General features: G+C 39.4%; 1 protein-coding gene and 2 long non-coding RNA genes across 4 annotated transcripts; 1 reads left to right on the forward strand and 2 right to left on the reverse strand.

Moving 5' to 3' along the window:
* On the forward strand, nucleotides 1-4,093 carry LOC117292165. Of its 2 annotated transcripts, none has more exons than XR_004519265.1 (4): nucleotides 1-480; nucleotides 910-2,860; nucleotides 3,507-3,604; nucleotides 4,001-4,093. It is a non-coding gene; the product is annotated as an uncharacterized LOC117292165 (long non-coding RNA). The 2 variants fall into 2 exon arrangements; XR_004519266.1 differs by having other exon boundaries at nucleotides 3,510-3,604.
* Nucleotides 4,094-5,535: 1,442 nt separating this feature from the next.
* On the reverse strand, nucleotides 5,536-8,649 carry LOC117292955. The gene is made up of 2 exons (XR_004519339.1): nucleotides 7,763-8,649; nucleotides 5,536-7,697 (listed from the first exon to the last, which is right to left on the reverse strand). It is a non-coding gene; the product is annotated as an uncharacterized LOC117292955 (long non-coding RNA).
* Nucleotides 8,650-10,134: 1,485 nt separating this feature from the next.
* Nucleotides 10,135-16,923, reverse strand: LOC117292465. Its single transcript, XM_033774510.1, has 2 exons — nucleotides 16,649-16,923; nucleotides 10,135-14,482 (listed from the first exon to the last, which is right to left on the reverse strand). Exon 2 carries the CDS (start codon nucleotides 14,464-14,466, stop codon nucleotides 10,612-10,614), a length of 3,855 nt encoding a protein of 1,284 aa, XP_033630401.1. The 5' UTR covers nucleotides 14,467-14,482; nucleotides 16,649-16,923; the 3' UTR covers nucleotides 10,135-10,611.
* Nucleotides 16,924-17,421: the final 498 nt, after the last annotated feature.

Raw genomic sequence — 17,421 nt, forward strand, 5'->3', positions numbered from 1 at the left:
TCTCTGGACAGGACGGGATTTGAACTTCGCTCTTTTGATGCACTAAACTGGCTACATTTTGAAAGAATAATCTTCTGAAATTTAGACCTTATGTTCAGAAAGAAGTATCTTTTACTGCAAGAAAAATACAACAAAAATTCACTGCTCGAGCCTTTCTTTAGTAAGCCCAAGTGGACAACTTCGGTGTTGAGCACATCCCTGGGGCCGAGATAGAGAGAACTCTGGTGAATTACCGTACACCGAGTCAAATATTAGTGACTTAAAAGCAAGAATAACTTGATGTCGACCACAGCTCATATTTTCCCAGCAACTTTTACTTTAATTGCTGGGGAAATGTTATGGGAAAACTACAGATAAATTGCCTCCTTTATTTACACCCCATGAACTTGAACTGTATGTTGATAAGGGGTTGTTTTCTCCAAGAGCTTTCAACGGCGAGAGACGGTGATGGTCAACTTCGGAGCCCCTAAAAAGGCACAGGTAAAAAACACGATGAGATAACAATTAGAATTTGTTTGGTAACATTTCCGTAACCTGCCATTCTGTATGAAATAAATCAATATCTTAGTCACTCAAATAAGATAACTAATTTTGGTAAAGATGAGTGGAAATGTGGTGGCAGAATACGAAAATCTATCCATTTTTGTTACTAATTTTAATGAAAAGTGTTTGTCACTCCGGAAAACCATAAAAAAGGATAGCCATGAAGATGTACTGAAGCAAAATTAATTGTTTATCGTTTTATAGAGAGCATAATAGCTATTAAAAACAAAATGAGTTTTCTTTACCCCCGATGTAAATTTTACATAATTTTTATTAATATCAATTGTTATTTCGAGGGATAATTTTAATTTGTTAAGAAATGAAATCATTTATTAACCTTTTCATTTTATTTACCTCTTCTTTTAGGTGTTCTAAAGACAGCTACCTTCTGCTGACTACCTGGTGTGGACCTAGACGAGGGAACCAGCGATTTGTGAGGCGTTGGGGGTATACAAGCAGGCGGTGACTAGCTGGTGAACAGCTCCCGCACGAGGTAGTCTATGGATTGTGTTTGTTGTCTGTGGAAGTCGCCAATGGACCAAGGTAGGGGCAAATTGCTGTATCCGACCTGCCACTTTTCATCTAAAACCCTTCAAACACTTTTACCAAAAAAACAATTTGTGTTCCCCCCCCCAAAAAAAAAAAAAAAAAACACTCAATCCTTTATAAATACTTTGTTACCCGCCTCAAGCAACTGGTAGCAAACGCAATGATTGTTGACAACAATCAATTAAATAAACTTTTCCGTGAAAATCCTTTAAAAATTCTTGTTACAAAAAAATCCTTTCAAAGAAACTTTGTTACAAAAAAACAACCTTTCTAACAATAAAGTAAGGTGTAAAAATTTACCAAGCAACAATAAAAGGCGGTCGGATACCCCAATTATGTCAAAAGGAGACAAGACAGAGAATTGTGGAGAAGACTGCAAAAGGTAGAAGGAGATCTAACCCGTTTTCTTGCAGAGTCCCACCCCTGTTGTAACGCCCATGTCCACTACAAGATGTTCCAGAAAACTTGTTGATGTTGTCCCTAAAATGCTTTCAAGGTGATGTCACACTGTCCAAGGCTTTTTTCTTGAAGTGCATATTGGTCGAAGCCAATGATGCTTTTATAATTAGAAGACTAGTCTTACTGGATATTTCTAACGGAGTTGAAACTTCAAGTCGCCAGTTGTCATTTTAAGATTAATTGTCATGATTTGTTTTATTTATCGCATTATTTGTTATAAATTATTAGTTCCAAATACCATATAAATTGTTATCTTTAATTTCATTTTTAATAGTTAAGTAAGATAAAGCAAAAATATTTTTTAGGGATTCCTCAATTAAAACAAAATTTCCTTACAACATTTACTCTGCCTATATAGCACCCAAAACCCCAGTAATCTCATAATCAAAAACTACTCTCTAGTAATATTTCTGTCCAATCTGCATTACGCATGAATGTGATGATCAATGTTTGAAATGAGAGTAGTAAATAACTAATTTAGATTTGCTAAATTAATATTTACAAACTCGTTTCAGCATTTCATCATGTTGACACCAAGTCTCTTACACTCAGATAGCCTAACTGAAATTAGTATAAACAAAAATCATATTTAATAATAATTATAATAATCTGCATTCATTTGATGGTCAATGTTTGATTGTCGAGTTGTAAATAAATACTTTAGATTTGCTAAATTATTATTTACATATTCGTTTCAACATTACATCAAATTCTGAATGTTGGCAAGTCCTTACCGTTTAACTTAGAAGACAACCGAAAACAAAAAATAATAATAATAAAGTAGCAAACATGCAGTTTTGCAATTTGCAAATCTGTTTTAGTTAGGAAAAATTCCACAAACCACTTTTCTATTTGGTAGGGCTGTAAACGCAAAGAAGGGGAAAAAAAATAAAAAAATGAAAGGGGACCAAGAAAAAGGATGCGACTTCTCATTGATGAAGCAAAGTGGTCCATAATGGAAAAAATTACCCCAACCATGCCTATGTATGTATTAGTGGTAAGCTAGTGTTGGCCTAGACAGTAAGCTAGTGTTGGCATAGACAGTAAGACATATTTGCCACTGTATGCTATCAGGCTAAACTCGTCACTTAAACTCATTTTACGAAATGCTAATCTTGTTAGATTTAAGTTTCTTTCAATATGCAGATTACGTTTTCTTCTGGACACGATGAGCTGGTCTAACTGCCAACATCTTCAGCTAAAACTGATCTACCAGCAAGGTCAGGGTGATTAAGGCATGAACATGAGCAGATATGACCACATGTTCGATGTCTCTGATGTGTGACCTAAGGCCAGCGAGGTCAACGAGGTCAAGTATTTGCAGCAAATAATCACAAACTGGGCCAAGTTTCATACAGCCTGTAAGCACACAAAAAGTGCTCAGCACAGAAAAATATTGCCTAGCAAAAACTGGGTGCCAGCCAATTTTGCTGAGCAAAGAAATTTGTCAACTAATGTTTTGCTAAACAGCTTAATGAAATTTGGCCCTGGTTAATAAACTGGTAAAGTATCTGGGTAACTTTGAAAAGAAAATCACATGAAACGTCTACACCAGTTTCTAAAAATGGATGCTGTAGAAGGTGACTGTTCATTCAGTTTGGTAAAGAGTATAACCTTGTGGTACTTGTAGCTTGACTAAGTATGACCACTAATGATAACCTTTCCAGATTTTCTGAAAATCATCAAGAAATGCACATTTATTTTTGAGTTATTCTCCTGCGATCGGTTACAACCAGTACAAATTAATATCATTTTAATATTTGCCAACATCAATACCTATACAAGCAACCAACCAAAGCACAAGCAAACATCACAATGTGGAGTCAAAATTATTCTTTGTGTTTCTGCAAATAGGAATAATGGGCCAAATTTTAGAAACAAGATTCAGCTCGTCTTGCAATTATCAATGCAGTGTATTTGATGGTTATGTGTTTGTTTATTTTTCTTCTTTTTAGCAGTCTTGTGAAGTGATCAGTGATGACTACAGCCAGAGCTGTTGCGAGGTTTATCGGCGGAGGAGGCAGATAGGAGAAAGTCAACAACAGCCTGCATGGTAACTTTGAAATAATTTGTTCATCTCATTGGTAACGAGATGTTTAACTAAAGGGGCCCCACAAACAATCGTTTTGAAGGTTATGAAATCGAAAGATTTTGAAATAATATAAATTAGTTCTGCTGTCTAAATTTCCCTTTTCAATAAAGAACATTCTTCATTGAAATTGGAGTTCTCGTTTTTAACAGAAGAAACACTTTAAGAAACAAAACAAGCAATCACTGATCTGTAAATGCTGCTAGTGCCTGGCTGCAATTGAAGGACTTATATAATCTCAGTTGGTAGCCATTTTCACTCATGACTCTTCCTCCGGAGAAGTGATCCTCGTATTAAGACATCAATAAAGATATTAAGATCAATTTTTGTGATTAAAACTTCATTAACACTCTCCCACAGATTATTCACCAAAGGTCAACTGTTCAAGATGTGCTCAGCTGGACCATGATGGCGCCCTACTGACTGTATGATGATACTCGAGGAGAAGACTACACCCCCCCCCGGTCATGTCACACGAGACAATTGTTTACAGGCAATCAGTTCAAGGCAATCTCAAAGAAGATCATTCAGTTATAATTGAGTGTCCACATAATTTTTTTTGAAACCGTATAAAAAATACCCAGTGAGTGTGCTGCCAATTTGGTCATAGCATGCACTGCAGTTGGTTTTCTCCAAGTTGCCTGTAAGGGTTGCCTATAAAAGTTGTCTGTAGAAGTTGCCTCGTGTGACAAGGCCCTTCGACCCGGCTTTGGGCTCTGGTCTGGCTTCAACCTCCATTTTGATGTTCAAACAACATGGCAAAATTCACGCTGCTCCAAAATTTACAACAGAGCCCATGCTGAAGCCAGAGCCCAAGAAGAGGTTTGGAAAAGGCCCTTAGTTTAATTCTTTTCTCCATAAAGGCACTGGACACTAGCTGTGATTACTTAAAACAATGGTTAGCACATAAACTTATTCAACGGGCAATGGGGAGCAGTTGATAGTATCAAGCATTTTTGGAAATAGCTCAATTTGAAATAGTTTTTGAGAAAGAGGAATGTTTTCACTCAAATAGTAAAATACTTTAGCTGAAGTATTTTATTTAAATGCATCTGAAAGCACACAAAGTAATGCAACAAGGGTGTTTTTTTTTTTCTTTCATTGGTCTTTTGCAAGTTGATCACAAGTTTATGCATTATAATTGGATATACAAAGTGAGAATGCTGGTCTCTGACAATTATCAAACGTGTCCAGTGCCTTAAAAGACAATACTTAATTTATTTCCAATGCCATTTTGTTTATCCTTAATGGAACGTTAAATATCTTAAAGACTCTTATTCCATCAAAATCCACATCAGTTGACTGCATGTATCTGGTACACATGGTTTGTTGCGAAATCATTGCTAGTTTATTGTGGAGAATCAAATTCATTAAATTGCAGTGATCTTTGGATTTTGATGAACTCGGAGTAAAGAATACAACTTTAAAGACTGTACAGCGTTGTCAAATAAATAATATGTATAGGTTTTTAAATGTGACAATAAAAATGAGTTTGAAATTCTTCAGTGAAATTGTTGAAATAGTTTATTCTGATGTCAATTAATTGTAATGTTAAAGGTACTGGACACTATGGTAATTACTCAAAATAATTGTAAAATATTTACTTTGTAAATTGCTTATAAAAGACTTCAGCTGAAGACTTTTATTATGCATCTGAAAGCACATAAAGTAATGCAACACTAAGCAATACTTTTCTGTGCTTATCAAATTTGTGTGCGCACATGCTTTAATGAAGTTGGTCCCCAGATGATATTAAGAACAAGTTATCAATCACTTCGCTTTGTACTTAATACTATGCAGACCAAATAAATCTCGCTTCTTTATTATAGCAGTGAACAATTGGTTTGACAATAAATTGAGGATAATGCATTAATACTTAAGATAGACAGTAAAGGTATCTTTGTTTACTATTAATTTATTAATTCACGTTAACGAAAATAAAGTGACAAAAGTATTGTAAAGACTTATAAAACTAAATAAACGCCCACATGTGTACGGTTTAAATCTGTGTCCATGTTTTGTTTTGTTTAGTTGCCATAATTAGTTTAAAGTATACATAGCTGCACAATACCGGCACTGGGTGGGGGGGGGGGGCGTTAGATATATTTGGCTTGTGAACTTCACAGGGTGCATGGGTGTGTGTAGGGGTGTGTGTGGGGGGTTATGATTATCGCAACTGACATGCATAGTTAGACACAATGAACAAAATGGTTTCACCAAACTTCAATTTGAAGCGCGTGAATATAAAGTAGGCCTTATAGCTAGGTACACACAGCTAAAATTTCCACCCGAAGAACTGTCAAAATTTTAAGAGAAACATCAAGGCCTATTATTTGCACTTTGGTTGGGTTGGTTTTGCTGCACTATAATATGGCACGGGGGGGAGGGGATGCGGTAGCACTTTCAGACCTCTAGTCTGTGAACTTTACGGGGTGCATGTGGGGGTAATGATTATCGCAACTGTCGAACAAAACGGTTTCACTGTCTAAATACACGGAGAAAAATGTCCGCCTGACAAACTGTTAAAATGATAAGAGAAATGATCCAGGCCTATGCGGTAACAATTGTCGCCCATAATCATCCCAATGGTTTAAGACCAAATAAAAGGTTTATGGCGAACCGAGAAAATAAACTTGGTTCAAATTTAAGGGGGGGGGGGTAAAGTTCCTAATTTATAGAAATAATAACAGCATTGGGGGTAGTGGCGTAGCTTCTTCTTTTTTCTTTTTTTTTGGGGGGGGGCTTCCCAACGGCAACATTCTCTCTATTTAATGGCAGGTTAAGGGAAAGTCGACGCATGGTCGAAGCGGGTGAAAAACTGCATCAAATAGAGTATCAATTAATTAAACACATACAAATGCCCGTCGGCTTATACAGAAACCAACGTACTGACCACAAGATTTAATTTACTTCCACGTACTTACCCATGCCTTACAATTTTAATCGAAACCTTACGCCTATATTTCTTTACGATTATCATGGTAATTTTTTTGATCATAAAATCTAAACTTGTTCATAAGTTTGGCCATGGTTGTAAACACACGAATGATATGTAAAAGATATTGCAGGAGGTTTACTTTCGTACATTTAAAAACAATATATTTCCAACCTAAATTTATGATTCCTTGGCATAGAAGCACCAATGATGCTTAATACGATTAGGATTCAATCTTTAGGATGTCAGTCATTGGTCTTTCTAGTTTTTTCATCTATCTTTAGCTTCTTTAGGGAGCCACTTTATTCTTCGTGGCCCCCGGGGCTGGAATGTATTTATTTCGATTCCGTTTCCAGATATAGCAAAGTGTATGCAATTACAGAATTACCCTCGGGTCGAAATTTGGCAACCTGGTATTTTGGGTAGGCATTTGAAGTCATGGCGGTAAAGAGTGAACCTGGACGTTACATATACGTTATAAAATATTATTCACAAAATTTGCATAAAGTGAATAATTAACTTAAAACGTTTACTTCACGCTAAATTTCTGCAAACCACTTGCACACCATGACTAGAACTACATACCCAAAATACGCCCTTCTCAAATTTCGGTGCTGAAAGTTTTAACACACAACCAAATTTAGTGCTGTAGCTGGTAACAGCCCCGGGGGCCATGAATCTCAAAGTGGCTCCCTAAAAAAGCTAAAGACAGATCAAAAATCCTATAGCAATTAATTCAGTAGTATCGCCTTTTTCTTCAGCCATGATTTTATGGGTGAGATCATGTCGAATAGCTGTGACATTATTCAAGGGGCTCACCCGGGTCTGTTCCAAAGTCACCGCGTGTGGAGTGGGTCTCTTGGGGGCTGGCCCCAGGTGAATGATGATGCGTTGACGGTTAGCGAGTTGACGGTGCGAGTTGAGGGTATGTTGACGGTGTATTGACGGTGGGGTGGCGGCAAATTAGTAGGACATGCATACGTTATTTTGTAAACATCACGTACCGGGGAGGTGAAGGTGTTGAAGAATTGCACGTAAGTAGACACAATAATATTTATGATGTTCTTAAACAAAACAGTGAGTTGATGGGGGTTAGAGGATTTTCTAGAAGAGGAACTGTACCTTTACAGCTTTGTTTTCATGTGAGTGTTGCCTCATCATTGCCAATTGCGTGGGACTCGTCGTACGAGGAAATCGCACTGACCAGTTATTATTATGTAGGTCTGTCCTCACTATATCAACCGGGACTGTGACTTGGAAGGTACAAAAAGGCAACATTTTCCCCTTTATTTGTTTTTGTACAACTGATTTATGTAATGAATGTGCTTACCACAGAAATTACTCGGTCATCTTTTTGTTTAAAACTTTTTGTTAAAGTCAAGTACATACTTGACATTTTGTATTGGAAGTGACTGAAAAGTGATGACACAAAATTTATAACTAGTGAATCGATTTCCTCGAAATTTATTTAAGTTATAGATCCATTGCTCCTATATGGTTATCTGTCAAAATAAAGATAACTTTGAGGTGTTTAAGTCAGCATTGTAACATAGACAGACAAAAATATTGTGACAAATTAATATCTCTCCAAATTGCAAACCTAATGTCTTAAAGATTTAAAAATGTGACCGATATAAAAAAAAAATATGTATAATTTTAGTTCTTGGTTCTAATCAGGCAGTAAATTTGATAAGTTTGAAGGGCTTTATCGATAGATCATTTTGGTAGAGCGCCTGCACGTTAGTGATTTTTTTGGTTCAACTCCCACTCTAGTTAAATTTGCTAAACCCCAAAATCAGAAAACAGTTTTCGCAAATCACTTTGAATCTCCTTTGAATGGGACACCATCTTGGATTTAGCTTGTGTGCACACGCACATTTTTGTCTGAACGCTCATATTATGTATATGCATAGATTTATTTATACATCAACTAACGGTTCTTTTCGGAACAAAAACTACTAAAAAATATTAACACATAGCGGCTACCGCAAATCTTCTCTAATTACATTCATGCAAAGTTCCAATCCTGCTTAAAGACACTGGACACTATTGGTAATTGTCAAAGACCAGTCTTCTCACATGGTGTATCTCAACATATGCATAAAATTACAAACCTGTGAAAATTTTAGCTCAATCGGTCGTCAAAGTTGCGAGATATTAATGAAAGAAAAAATATCCTTGTTAACGAAGTCGCGAGTTTTCAGATGCTTGATTTCGAGACCTTAAATTCCAAATCTGAGGTCTCAAAATCAAATTCGTGGAAAACTACTTCTTTCTCGAAAACTACGTCACTTCAAAGAGAGCCATCTCTCACAATGTTTTATACTATAAACAGCTTTCAATTACTTGTAACCAAGTAATTTGTTATGCCACCAATTATTTTAAGTACTTACCAATAGCGTCCACTGCCTTTAATTTATACATCGTACATAAATATAGATTAGGACTTCAAAACTTAAGGAAATATATAGCCAAGAGTTTGTAAATGGCCTGTATGTGATGGGATACAGGACCCTGGTAAGACTAATGAAACGCACAGACGAAAAGGAAAAATCCTTTGGCAGGATTTCTGTCACCATATAAAAATGAGTACAGAGTATACAAATGAGTACAGCCTATATAAATCTTTAATCACTCCTAATTGTTTTTTTTTTTATTTGTTTGGATTTGGAAACAAAGTGAATTGAATTGAATTATAAAGGTTTGGTCTGAAAGGTTCAACTGCAAATGCATGTATAAGGGGCGTTACATCCAGTTAAAGTGAATTGGCTCCTGAATAAAGATTTGCATAAAGCGAATAATTGTTTCTGCAGACTACTTTCGCACAAAGACTTTAACTAATAGTATACGTCCTCAAAATACCCCCTTGCCGAATTTCGGTACGGTTCAAAAGTTTCCCAACAAAATAATACTGTGGATGTAGGCCTATAAGTAAATGTATATGTACTAAGCCCGAATGGCTTATTCGAACGAATAAACCAATTTAGAAACTGATACGATACATCCAGCCCAGAGGGCCACGAAGCACATAATGGCTTTCTAAAAAAAAGCTATAATCAGACGAACAAAAAAATTGAGAATAACACTATTGCTATAAGGATACACCAGATTCTCTGTCACCTTACCAATCACCACTGAAATACTCAAAGTGATTACCCGTTACTATAACAGCTCCAAATAAAAAGTAAAAGTTTACACATTAGGTTTCTAAGCTACAAAACAACGCAGAATTAGAACATATTTAAAGTCGACTCCGAATAATTCTCTAATGTTACGTCTAAACACTAAGTTAAAAGAGGACACCAGGGGCCAATTTCACAAAGAGCTAAAATTGATCGTTACTGCAAATCAGTCGTAGTTGCTTAGTAAAGTGTGATGTCACAATGCAAATTACTATGGTGATACTGAAAATTTGTCTTATGATGGATTTTATTGCTTTGTGAAATCGAGCCCTGATTAATCGGAAGGTCCCAGGTTCAGGCCCCACTCTGGTAAATGTATCTTTGTTTAGTAAAAAAAATCCCCACCAAAACCCCCCAAATTATGAGATGTCTATTACTTTATATTAGAAGAATTACTCATGATAAACCAAATTAATATGGTGTTGCAAGAAGTGAACATTACAATGAGCATAGCGAGGCAGTCGTTGCATGCAATCGTTTCTTTTCATTTATCAGAAGACTTTTCTGCGCAATTTTTATAGCTGTATAATTATTGGTCAGCGTGTCAATGATTGAGCTAATAAATCGGCGTATTTGGCCTACTCACTAGTCTTGATCCAAGACGTCCCTATCTCGTACTCGTAACGTGACATTGATACACCGACAGAGGGCGCACTTTTCTTCGACCGATGATGATGACAACTGTCTGTAGCAATCGAACCAACGATTAGACTTGCGCAGAGCTAGCGGGCGATACTGCGCGTATGGTTTAGCGAGAATAGACTTCCCGACGGGCGAAACGGCGCGCTACCCATGCATGTTAGCGAGGCTGGGAAGAAATCCATGCGATTTTCTTGTAACCAAGCCTACCCATTTCACCAAAATTTATACCATGGATTCTTTGGTGTTTTTGCTTTACGCGTTTCAAAATCTCTTTTGTAGTGCTCGAATGGATCAAAGTTTCCCTGCTTGACCTTTGACATAATATCTGCCTGTTTGCGAATGTCTTGAAGAGCATTCACTCTAGACCGCCATCCGGGCTTCACCTCGTTCTTCTCTGACTCGATCAACAGATCTACATACTCAACGGTACTCAACGGGTTCGGCTTCAACGCAATCGCTTCCAGTCGCTGCAAACTTTTATGCGAATCCGTAATCAAGACAAACACGCATTTCTGTACATTGAGAAACTCTTGCTCATGTTTGCGAATGACTTGTTCGACGGTTAGTTTCTTGCCAGTTGCGTCTTTATATCGGTCCTCTAGCTCGGCGTACGATCGCTGCTCCATCTCGCTGTAGTATTCGAACCTGTACTTCTGATTGAAATGGACATCCCATACACATTTCCCTGGACAGACAGTACAAGCTCCATATCTCATAGCCGAACACTTTTGCTTATCGGCGTCATTGGCATACGCACAAGGATAATGACAAGTGTAATGACACTTGGCGCAATTCGTAATGTACTTACCAGAGCAGGAAATATCTACTTGTTTGCTCTTTGGAACTTCAACCTCGTACCTGAACTCTTTGTTTGCCTCGATCTCTACCTCGTGCTGCTCAAGGATCTGGTGCTCTTTCCTCAACTCCTCGAATTTACAAACACCCATCCGGATCTGGGGTTGTAATCCTTCAACAGCAACCTCCAAACGTCTGCGTTCCTCCAAGACTTCCTTAGTAAGGGAAAGACTTTTTGATTCCAACTTTTCGAGAGCCGCAAAAAAATTGCGCATGCTCCGTTCTCCCATATTCCAGAACATTTTGTCAAAATCGGCATTACCTTCGTCACCGGAACCGCTGTCTAACATGGCGTCGGTGCCTGCTTCTGCAGGAATGCCTTTGGTGTTTGCAAACAATGCTGAGTTGTTAAACTTGAACATGCTGTCATAGCAAGGAATGTCAGCCTCTCTAACTGCGTTTATGACCGGTGGTCGCTGACCATCTGCGAACGTCACAAGGAGAAGGATGTTTTGGGAAATGTCCTTGCCGAAGATTGACAGAATAGAGTCAAAAACGTAACGCTGGGGACAGGTTAACCGTGCCTGTGACGATTGTGCCACGAACCCTATAGCGTCAATGTGATCCACGCGATGGGCATCTGGGTGCGAGAAGAAATCTCGAATTTGCTCGATGATTGCCTTGTCTCGTTCAATACCCCGGGTATCTCCAAATCCAGGAGTATCAATAATGGTCAAGGTGTAGGAAATGTGGTGACATTTCTTCTTGTTGATGGTGTATGATGTGATGCATTGTGTTTGACTGTGTGCTTGCGACTTGCTCCCTTCCCCGTGTTCATCGATAATCTTGAACCTAAACTCGTCACCCCAGTCCACCCCAAGAATGAAGTTGATCATTCCGTTTATCAGGGTACTTTTACCGGCACCGGTCGCGCCAACCACCATTATCACTTTGTGTGTACGACTTGCGCTATACCTTTTCCCAAAATTGTAACTGAAGTACTTCGCATTGGGACGCACTGGAACTTTGGTCAGGGGAACTTTGTAAATCGATGGTGTCCCGTTAACGCCCGGCGATATTAAAGGAGCCTTTCGAGCGAGTTTGTGTGCATATTTCTCGACTCTTTGGATTGATCCATTAAAGAGCTCAACTCGCTCACTCACCACACCCATTCCCGCTTTGCCACACACAGCTGTGACCCAAATGCTGTACTTCACCTTGGCTTCTGCACCCTGAATTGTAAAGGAACATGAAGAATCGCTGGTGTTTTTGGTCTCAGTTGTAACGGCAGTCGAGGAGGGTCCACCAGTATGTTTGTATTTGATTAAGTATTTCTCGATGACCACTCCCTTACCAACTTGCTCCGGTTGTTCCCACACGATGGTTATCTGATCTTTCGACTCTTTCTGTTTCCTCACTTGTGTCGGTGGACCGGCAGGGAGTGTTGTACATTCATCACTGGCTTCACTCTCCAGACTTGAGCCGACTTTACAAATGCAGGAGACTTTGACCTCATAAGAAGTGAAGGGCTCCAAATTCTCAAGTAGAATTTTTCTCTTGTTTGACTTTGAGTGAACTTCGTTCCACCGGGTTGTTCCTCCCGATTGACATTCACTCGTCTTCCTGAACTGCACAAGATACCGCTGCACTTCAGCCGTTCCACAATCAGGAGGTTGCCACTCTAGCCAGATTTCGTCATGGGACTTGTTTGTGATAGATGGTTTACCGGGTCTTCCTGGTGGTTCGAACCCCGTAGTGGTCAAAATACCGAGCTCGTACAACGAAATGGGCCCTTTCTCTGGAGGCTGCTTTTCACCCTCGTCGAAACATATCACAACAAAGACAATATCCGTCTTCTTCTGATTCGCCTGAGAAAGATCCATGAAACTTTTTGCATGTTTCCTGACATTCCTGGATGTTGTTATGTCATCAAACCAACCTTTACTAACGGGACAAGAATCTGATGCATTTGTTTTAAGATACGCGGCCGAGCTATCGAGGTAACCGTTCTCGTCCCCGGCAGGAAACGAAAAGCACACAAGGCATTCAATCCGAGGATCAAAAGTCAACTTCTGTAAGTCTGCACGCGATTGTACGATCTGAATTCCGGCAAAGAGTCGCATGTAAGCCTGCAAGATACCCATTTCCTTATCTTTGTTTTCGATCCACTCAAGGAGTCGGTTCGGACTCCACGGGGACTTTACTAACTCACGAATACCCTCGGCCAGTGTGGCCTCTTCCACACTACCCCCGCGAATTGCAGGCAACTTTTCCGCCAGATACTTTTGAAATGACACCTTATGATCAGATATGATCTTCTTCATTTTGCCCAGTTTCAATGGAAACTGAGGGAATATCTTGCACACATCTTGCATCACCATGGTACTACATTTAACCTGTAATTGATCCAGTTTCTCTACTATCCCCTGGGATTGATTTATCAAGTTAATGTTAACCTGCCTAGTGGTTTTCTTCCCCGACGAGTCAGACCCTTTGTTTAACCCTTCTAATGGACATAGCCACGCCCGTATTGGTACTGCATTTTCCCCGTTGCCACCCAGCATCGAGGGCAGTTTTATAAACATATCAGCTGCTTCCCTGTAATTAGATGGTTTGTTTTCCACCAGAAAATCTCCATGAAATGTACAACCCCATGCTTTAGTACCAAATGCCTCATCCCCACCATCTCTCATTGAATCACTCCCCTCCCCGTCCAACAAGGGAATCTTTTCCACTATATCTTCCATCTTTCCCTGCACATCTGGGATGTTATCCCCAACACCACATTCTCTGTCGAAAACAAAAAACGCATGAGCACCGTACAGAATACCTGTTACTACATGAGTTGCAGCACCATTAAGAAACACATCTGGTTGGAGGAAAGTTTCATTCTCCAAGGTTTTCAATGTCAACTGCTCAAACCTCGTGGTAGTCTTGTAATGCAGCGTCAGGCGTGCCTGCCGTTCAGAGACTCGCTTGTCGGTAAGGAACTTGGCTGAGCCCTCCAGTTCAACCAGTCCACACAGGACACTCGCCTTCAACGATGCTTCCATGTCGAGGGCAGCTGTCTTCTCGTTCATCCCATCTGATGCAATGATGGTGGTTTGAGCTCCAGGCTGAGGGAGCACTTCGTAATGACGTTGTATGGTTTGCGAATCCCATAGCGTCGACCCAGGTATGATAGAGTCATTGCGGCAGTCGTACAGCATGCCGAGCTTCATAGGTCGACCCAAGGCTGGAAGTCCATCCAGTGGTAAGTTTTGGTCTGCCATTGGTTGGCGATATTATCTGTGGATAATTGGAGAAAAGTGACAACGGATGTCTTTAGAAATTCTTTTGTGGCATATGTCCGATCGATTTCAAACTTTTCAGTTATGTATCAGCATGGTTCATTACATAAAGTGCAGTTTAAAAACTGCAAGCAACTGTTTTGTTAGCAAAATCAATTATGGAAGCTCGAAGCAGGAAGCTCCACATCAATGGTCAGGTCCCCGGGCTCACAAGAGGATACATGATTTAGTACCGTCTACAACAATTCCTCCAAAAGCGAAGCACGAAGTCTTTATAAATGGTGTGGGTTCCGTGGCCCACTTAAGGGACCGGAACATGTTGATTATAGATTCTATGTTGTGAAGAGGCCATTCCAGATCATTTAACAAGATAACTTCTTGATTATTGTTTTACTCTTGCGATCTCGTTGCGAATGTTTTTATTTATTATTTATTTATGTAGGCCTAATTTTACATCTTTAGACACACATAATGATTACATGTTGGACAGGGGCTAGACAGGGGCTGGACTGGTGATACAGAAGACGTACAAACCAGACCCCTGCCAACGATAAACATTATGATTTTATCTTTATAAAATAGAGATTGCACTCGAACACTAACGCAAAAAAAAAAAACTTGCGAAACCAACACCCATAACACACCATACAAACAAGAGGCCGGGACAATCAATCAATACATCACAATTGGCCTAAAATATACACAGCTTCAATCACGGGTACACCTGTTTTCGTGTCCATTTTAGCAACAGTTTGGAAACCACTGAGTATCAGTTAATATCGCAATTTTATTTATTATATCAATTTAACAGTCGCTGTGTCGATGACGAATTAAAGTGCTTTGTTTTCCGTTGATGGTTTAAATCGGTTTGTCCTTGAGTTTGTATTAAACAATGAAATTCAGCCAGTATTAGCCTTGTTGTGTGTAACTTGATATTTGAAATAAAAGCATGACCTTTAATTGTCAAAGACCCTTCTTCACAGTTTGTGTATCTCAACGTATGCATAACATAACAAACCAACATTTTTGAGCTCAATCGGTCGTCGAAGTTGCGAGATTTAAATGAAAGAAAAAACATGCTTTATACTAACAACCTCTTCGCATTGATCGTAATCAAAAAAGGTTTTATGATTTTAATTATTTTGAGTAATTACCAACAGTGTCCACTGCCTTTAAAGTCATTATTCACTTTCGGAACAGAACAAAAAAGTTCACAGATTTACAAATAACTTGCAGGGTTTACAGAAGGTAATGGTGAAAGACTTCTCTTGAAATATTATTTCATGAAATGCTTTACTTTTTGAGAAAACATTAAAACAATTATCAACTCTCGATGTCGAGAGTTACGGATTTATTTTAAACACATGTCATGACACGGCGAAACGTGCGAAAGCAAGGGTGGGTTTTCCTGTTATTTTCTCCCGACTCCGATGACCATTTGAGCCTCAATTTTCACAGGTTTGTTATTTTATATATAAGTTGTGATGCACGAAGTGTGGGCCTTGGACAATACTGTTTACCGAAAGTGTCCACTACCTTTAATGCATTCCCCATGTTGTATTCTAAATGTCTGGGTGCGATCGATGGCTACACGGCATTCGGTAGGTTGAATGGTTTCACCCCAAATGAAGATATTGACAGAGGGGCGGGCATAGCTCAGTATTGGCAGAGCACCGGCACGTTCATCATCCGGAGGTCGCAAGTTCAAATCCAGCTCTAGTTAATTTTTCTTTGATCACAATCCAAAATTATCATGTACGCAGTTCCGTGGTTTATTATTTGATATACACGAAGTGGCTTATACCTAACATGCCCCCAATTATAGTATCCGGCCCCCTCCTTTAATGACCCCCTGAAAAGTGGTGTTTTCAAAGTAAACTACCAGTGAGTATAAAATGTTACATTTTTTGTAAGCTGCGATAATTTCAATCGGTTAGCCGTGTTTTCCCCCATAAAACGTGAAAGTTTTTTTTCCTAGTCATGTTAGATTATAAAAAATAATACAGTTTAAAACAAAAGCGCTAAAAAGGGGTTTGTTCAAGAGAAATTCAAACGGAAACTATGCCTACAGCCCGAGAAAAAAAAATTGTGCTCCACTCTTTGCACCCCTACAAAATTACCCCAGTTTCGGCGCATAGCTTTTTATACAATAATTAATACTCACGCCTTGGAGACTCAGAAAGCCGGTTTAACACGGTCGTATAGGCTGGGGTTCATGATTATGAAAATGTCTCCAAAGTAATCATCGCCTTACAGTTAAAGATCAAGTTCAATGTTGCAGCCTTTCCTTAGTACGACTAGTTGAGAAAATAACGAGATATAAGCTCTCTACTTTGAAGGATGAAATCATTATTACGGATTATAATATTTCCACACTGGTCGACCCCACATCACATCATAGAACAGAAGCGCAAACACATTACACGTGATTAGGATTACACGTGACGGAAAATGCAGATCAATATTTCTCATCAGGGAAAATCCCAGACGGTTACAACTTCATTCTCACACTTGTCGACCCCACGTCAAATTGCTATAGAAGTGAAGCGTTAATCTGCACTGGGGAGAGGTGTGAATCATCTCCGAAAACTCTAGAAACAGTGTGCGATTTCGCAATATTTCGGCTTTTCGCATTTCTCACCCCCACCCCCCACACTTCATATGTTGCAACATAAAATAAAACACGTTGCGCAATTCCCTTTATAACAGAAGGGGCGGGAGGGAGGGGGCGGGAGGGAGGGGGCGGGCGGGAGGTGGGGGGGGGGGGGGGGGGGGGCGGGCGGGGGGGGGGGGGGGGGCGGGCGTTAGGCGGGAGGGGGGGGGGCGGGCGGTCATAGCTCAGTATTGGCAGAGCACCGGCACGTTCATCATCCGGAGGTCGCAAGTTCAAATCCAGCTCTAGTTAATTTTTCTTTGATCACAATCCATAATTATCAT

The sequence above is a fragment of the Asterias rubens genome, chromosome 7 (assembly GCF_902459465.1).
Source record: "Asterias rubens chromosome 7, eAstRub1.3, whole genome shotgun sequence".
Taxonomy (NCBI): Eukaryota; Metazoa; Echinodermata; class Asteroidea; order Forcipulatida; family Asteriidae; genus Asterias; species Asterias rubens.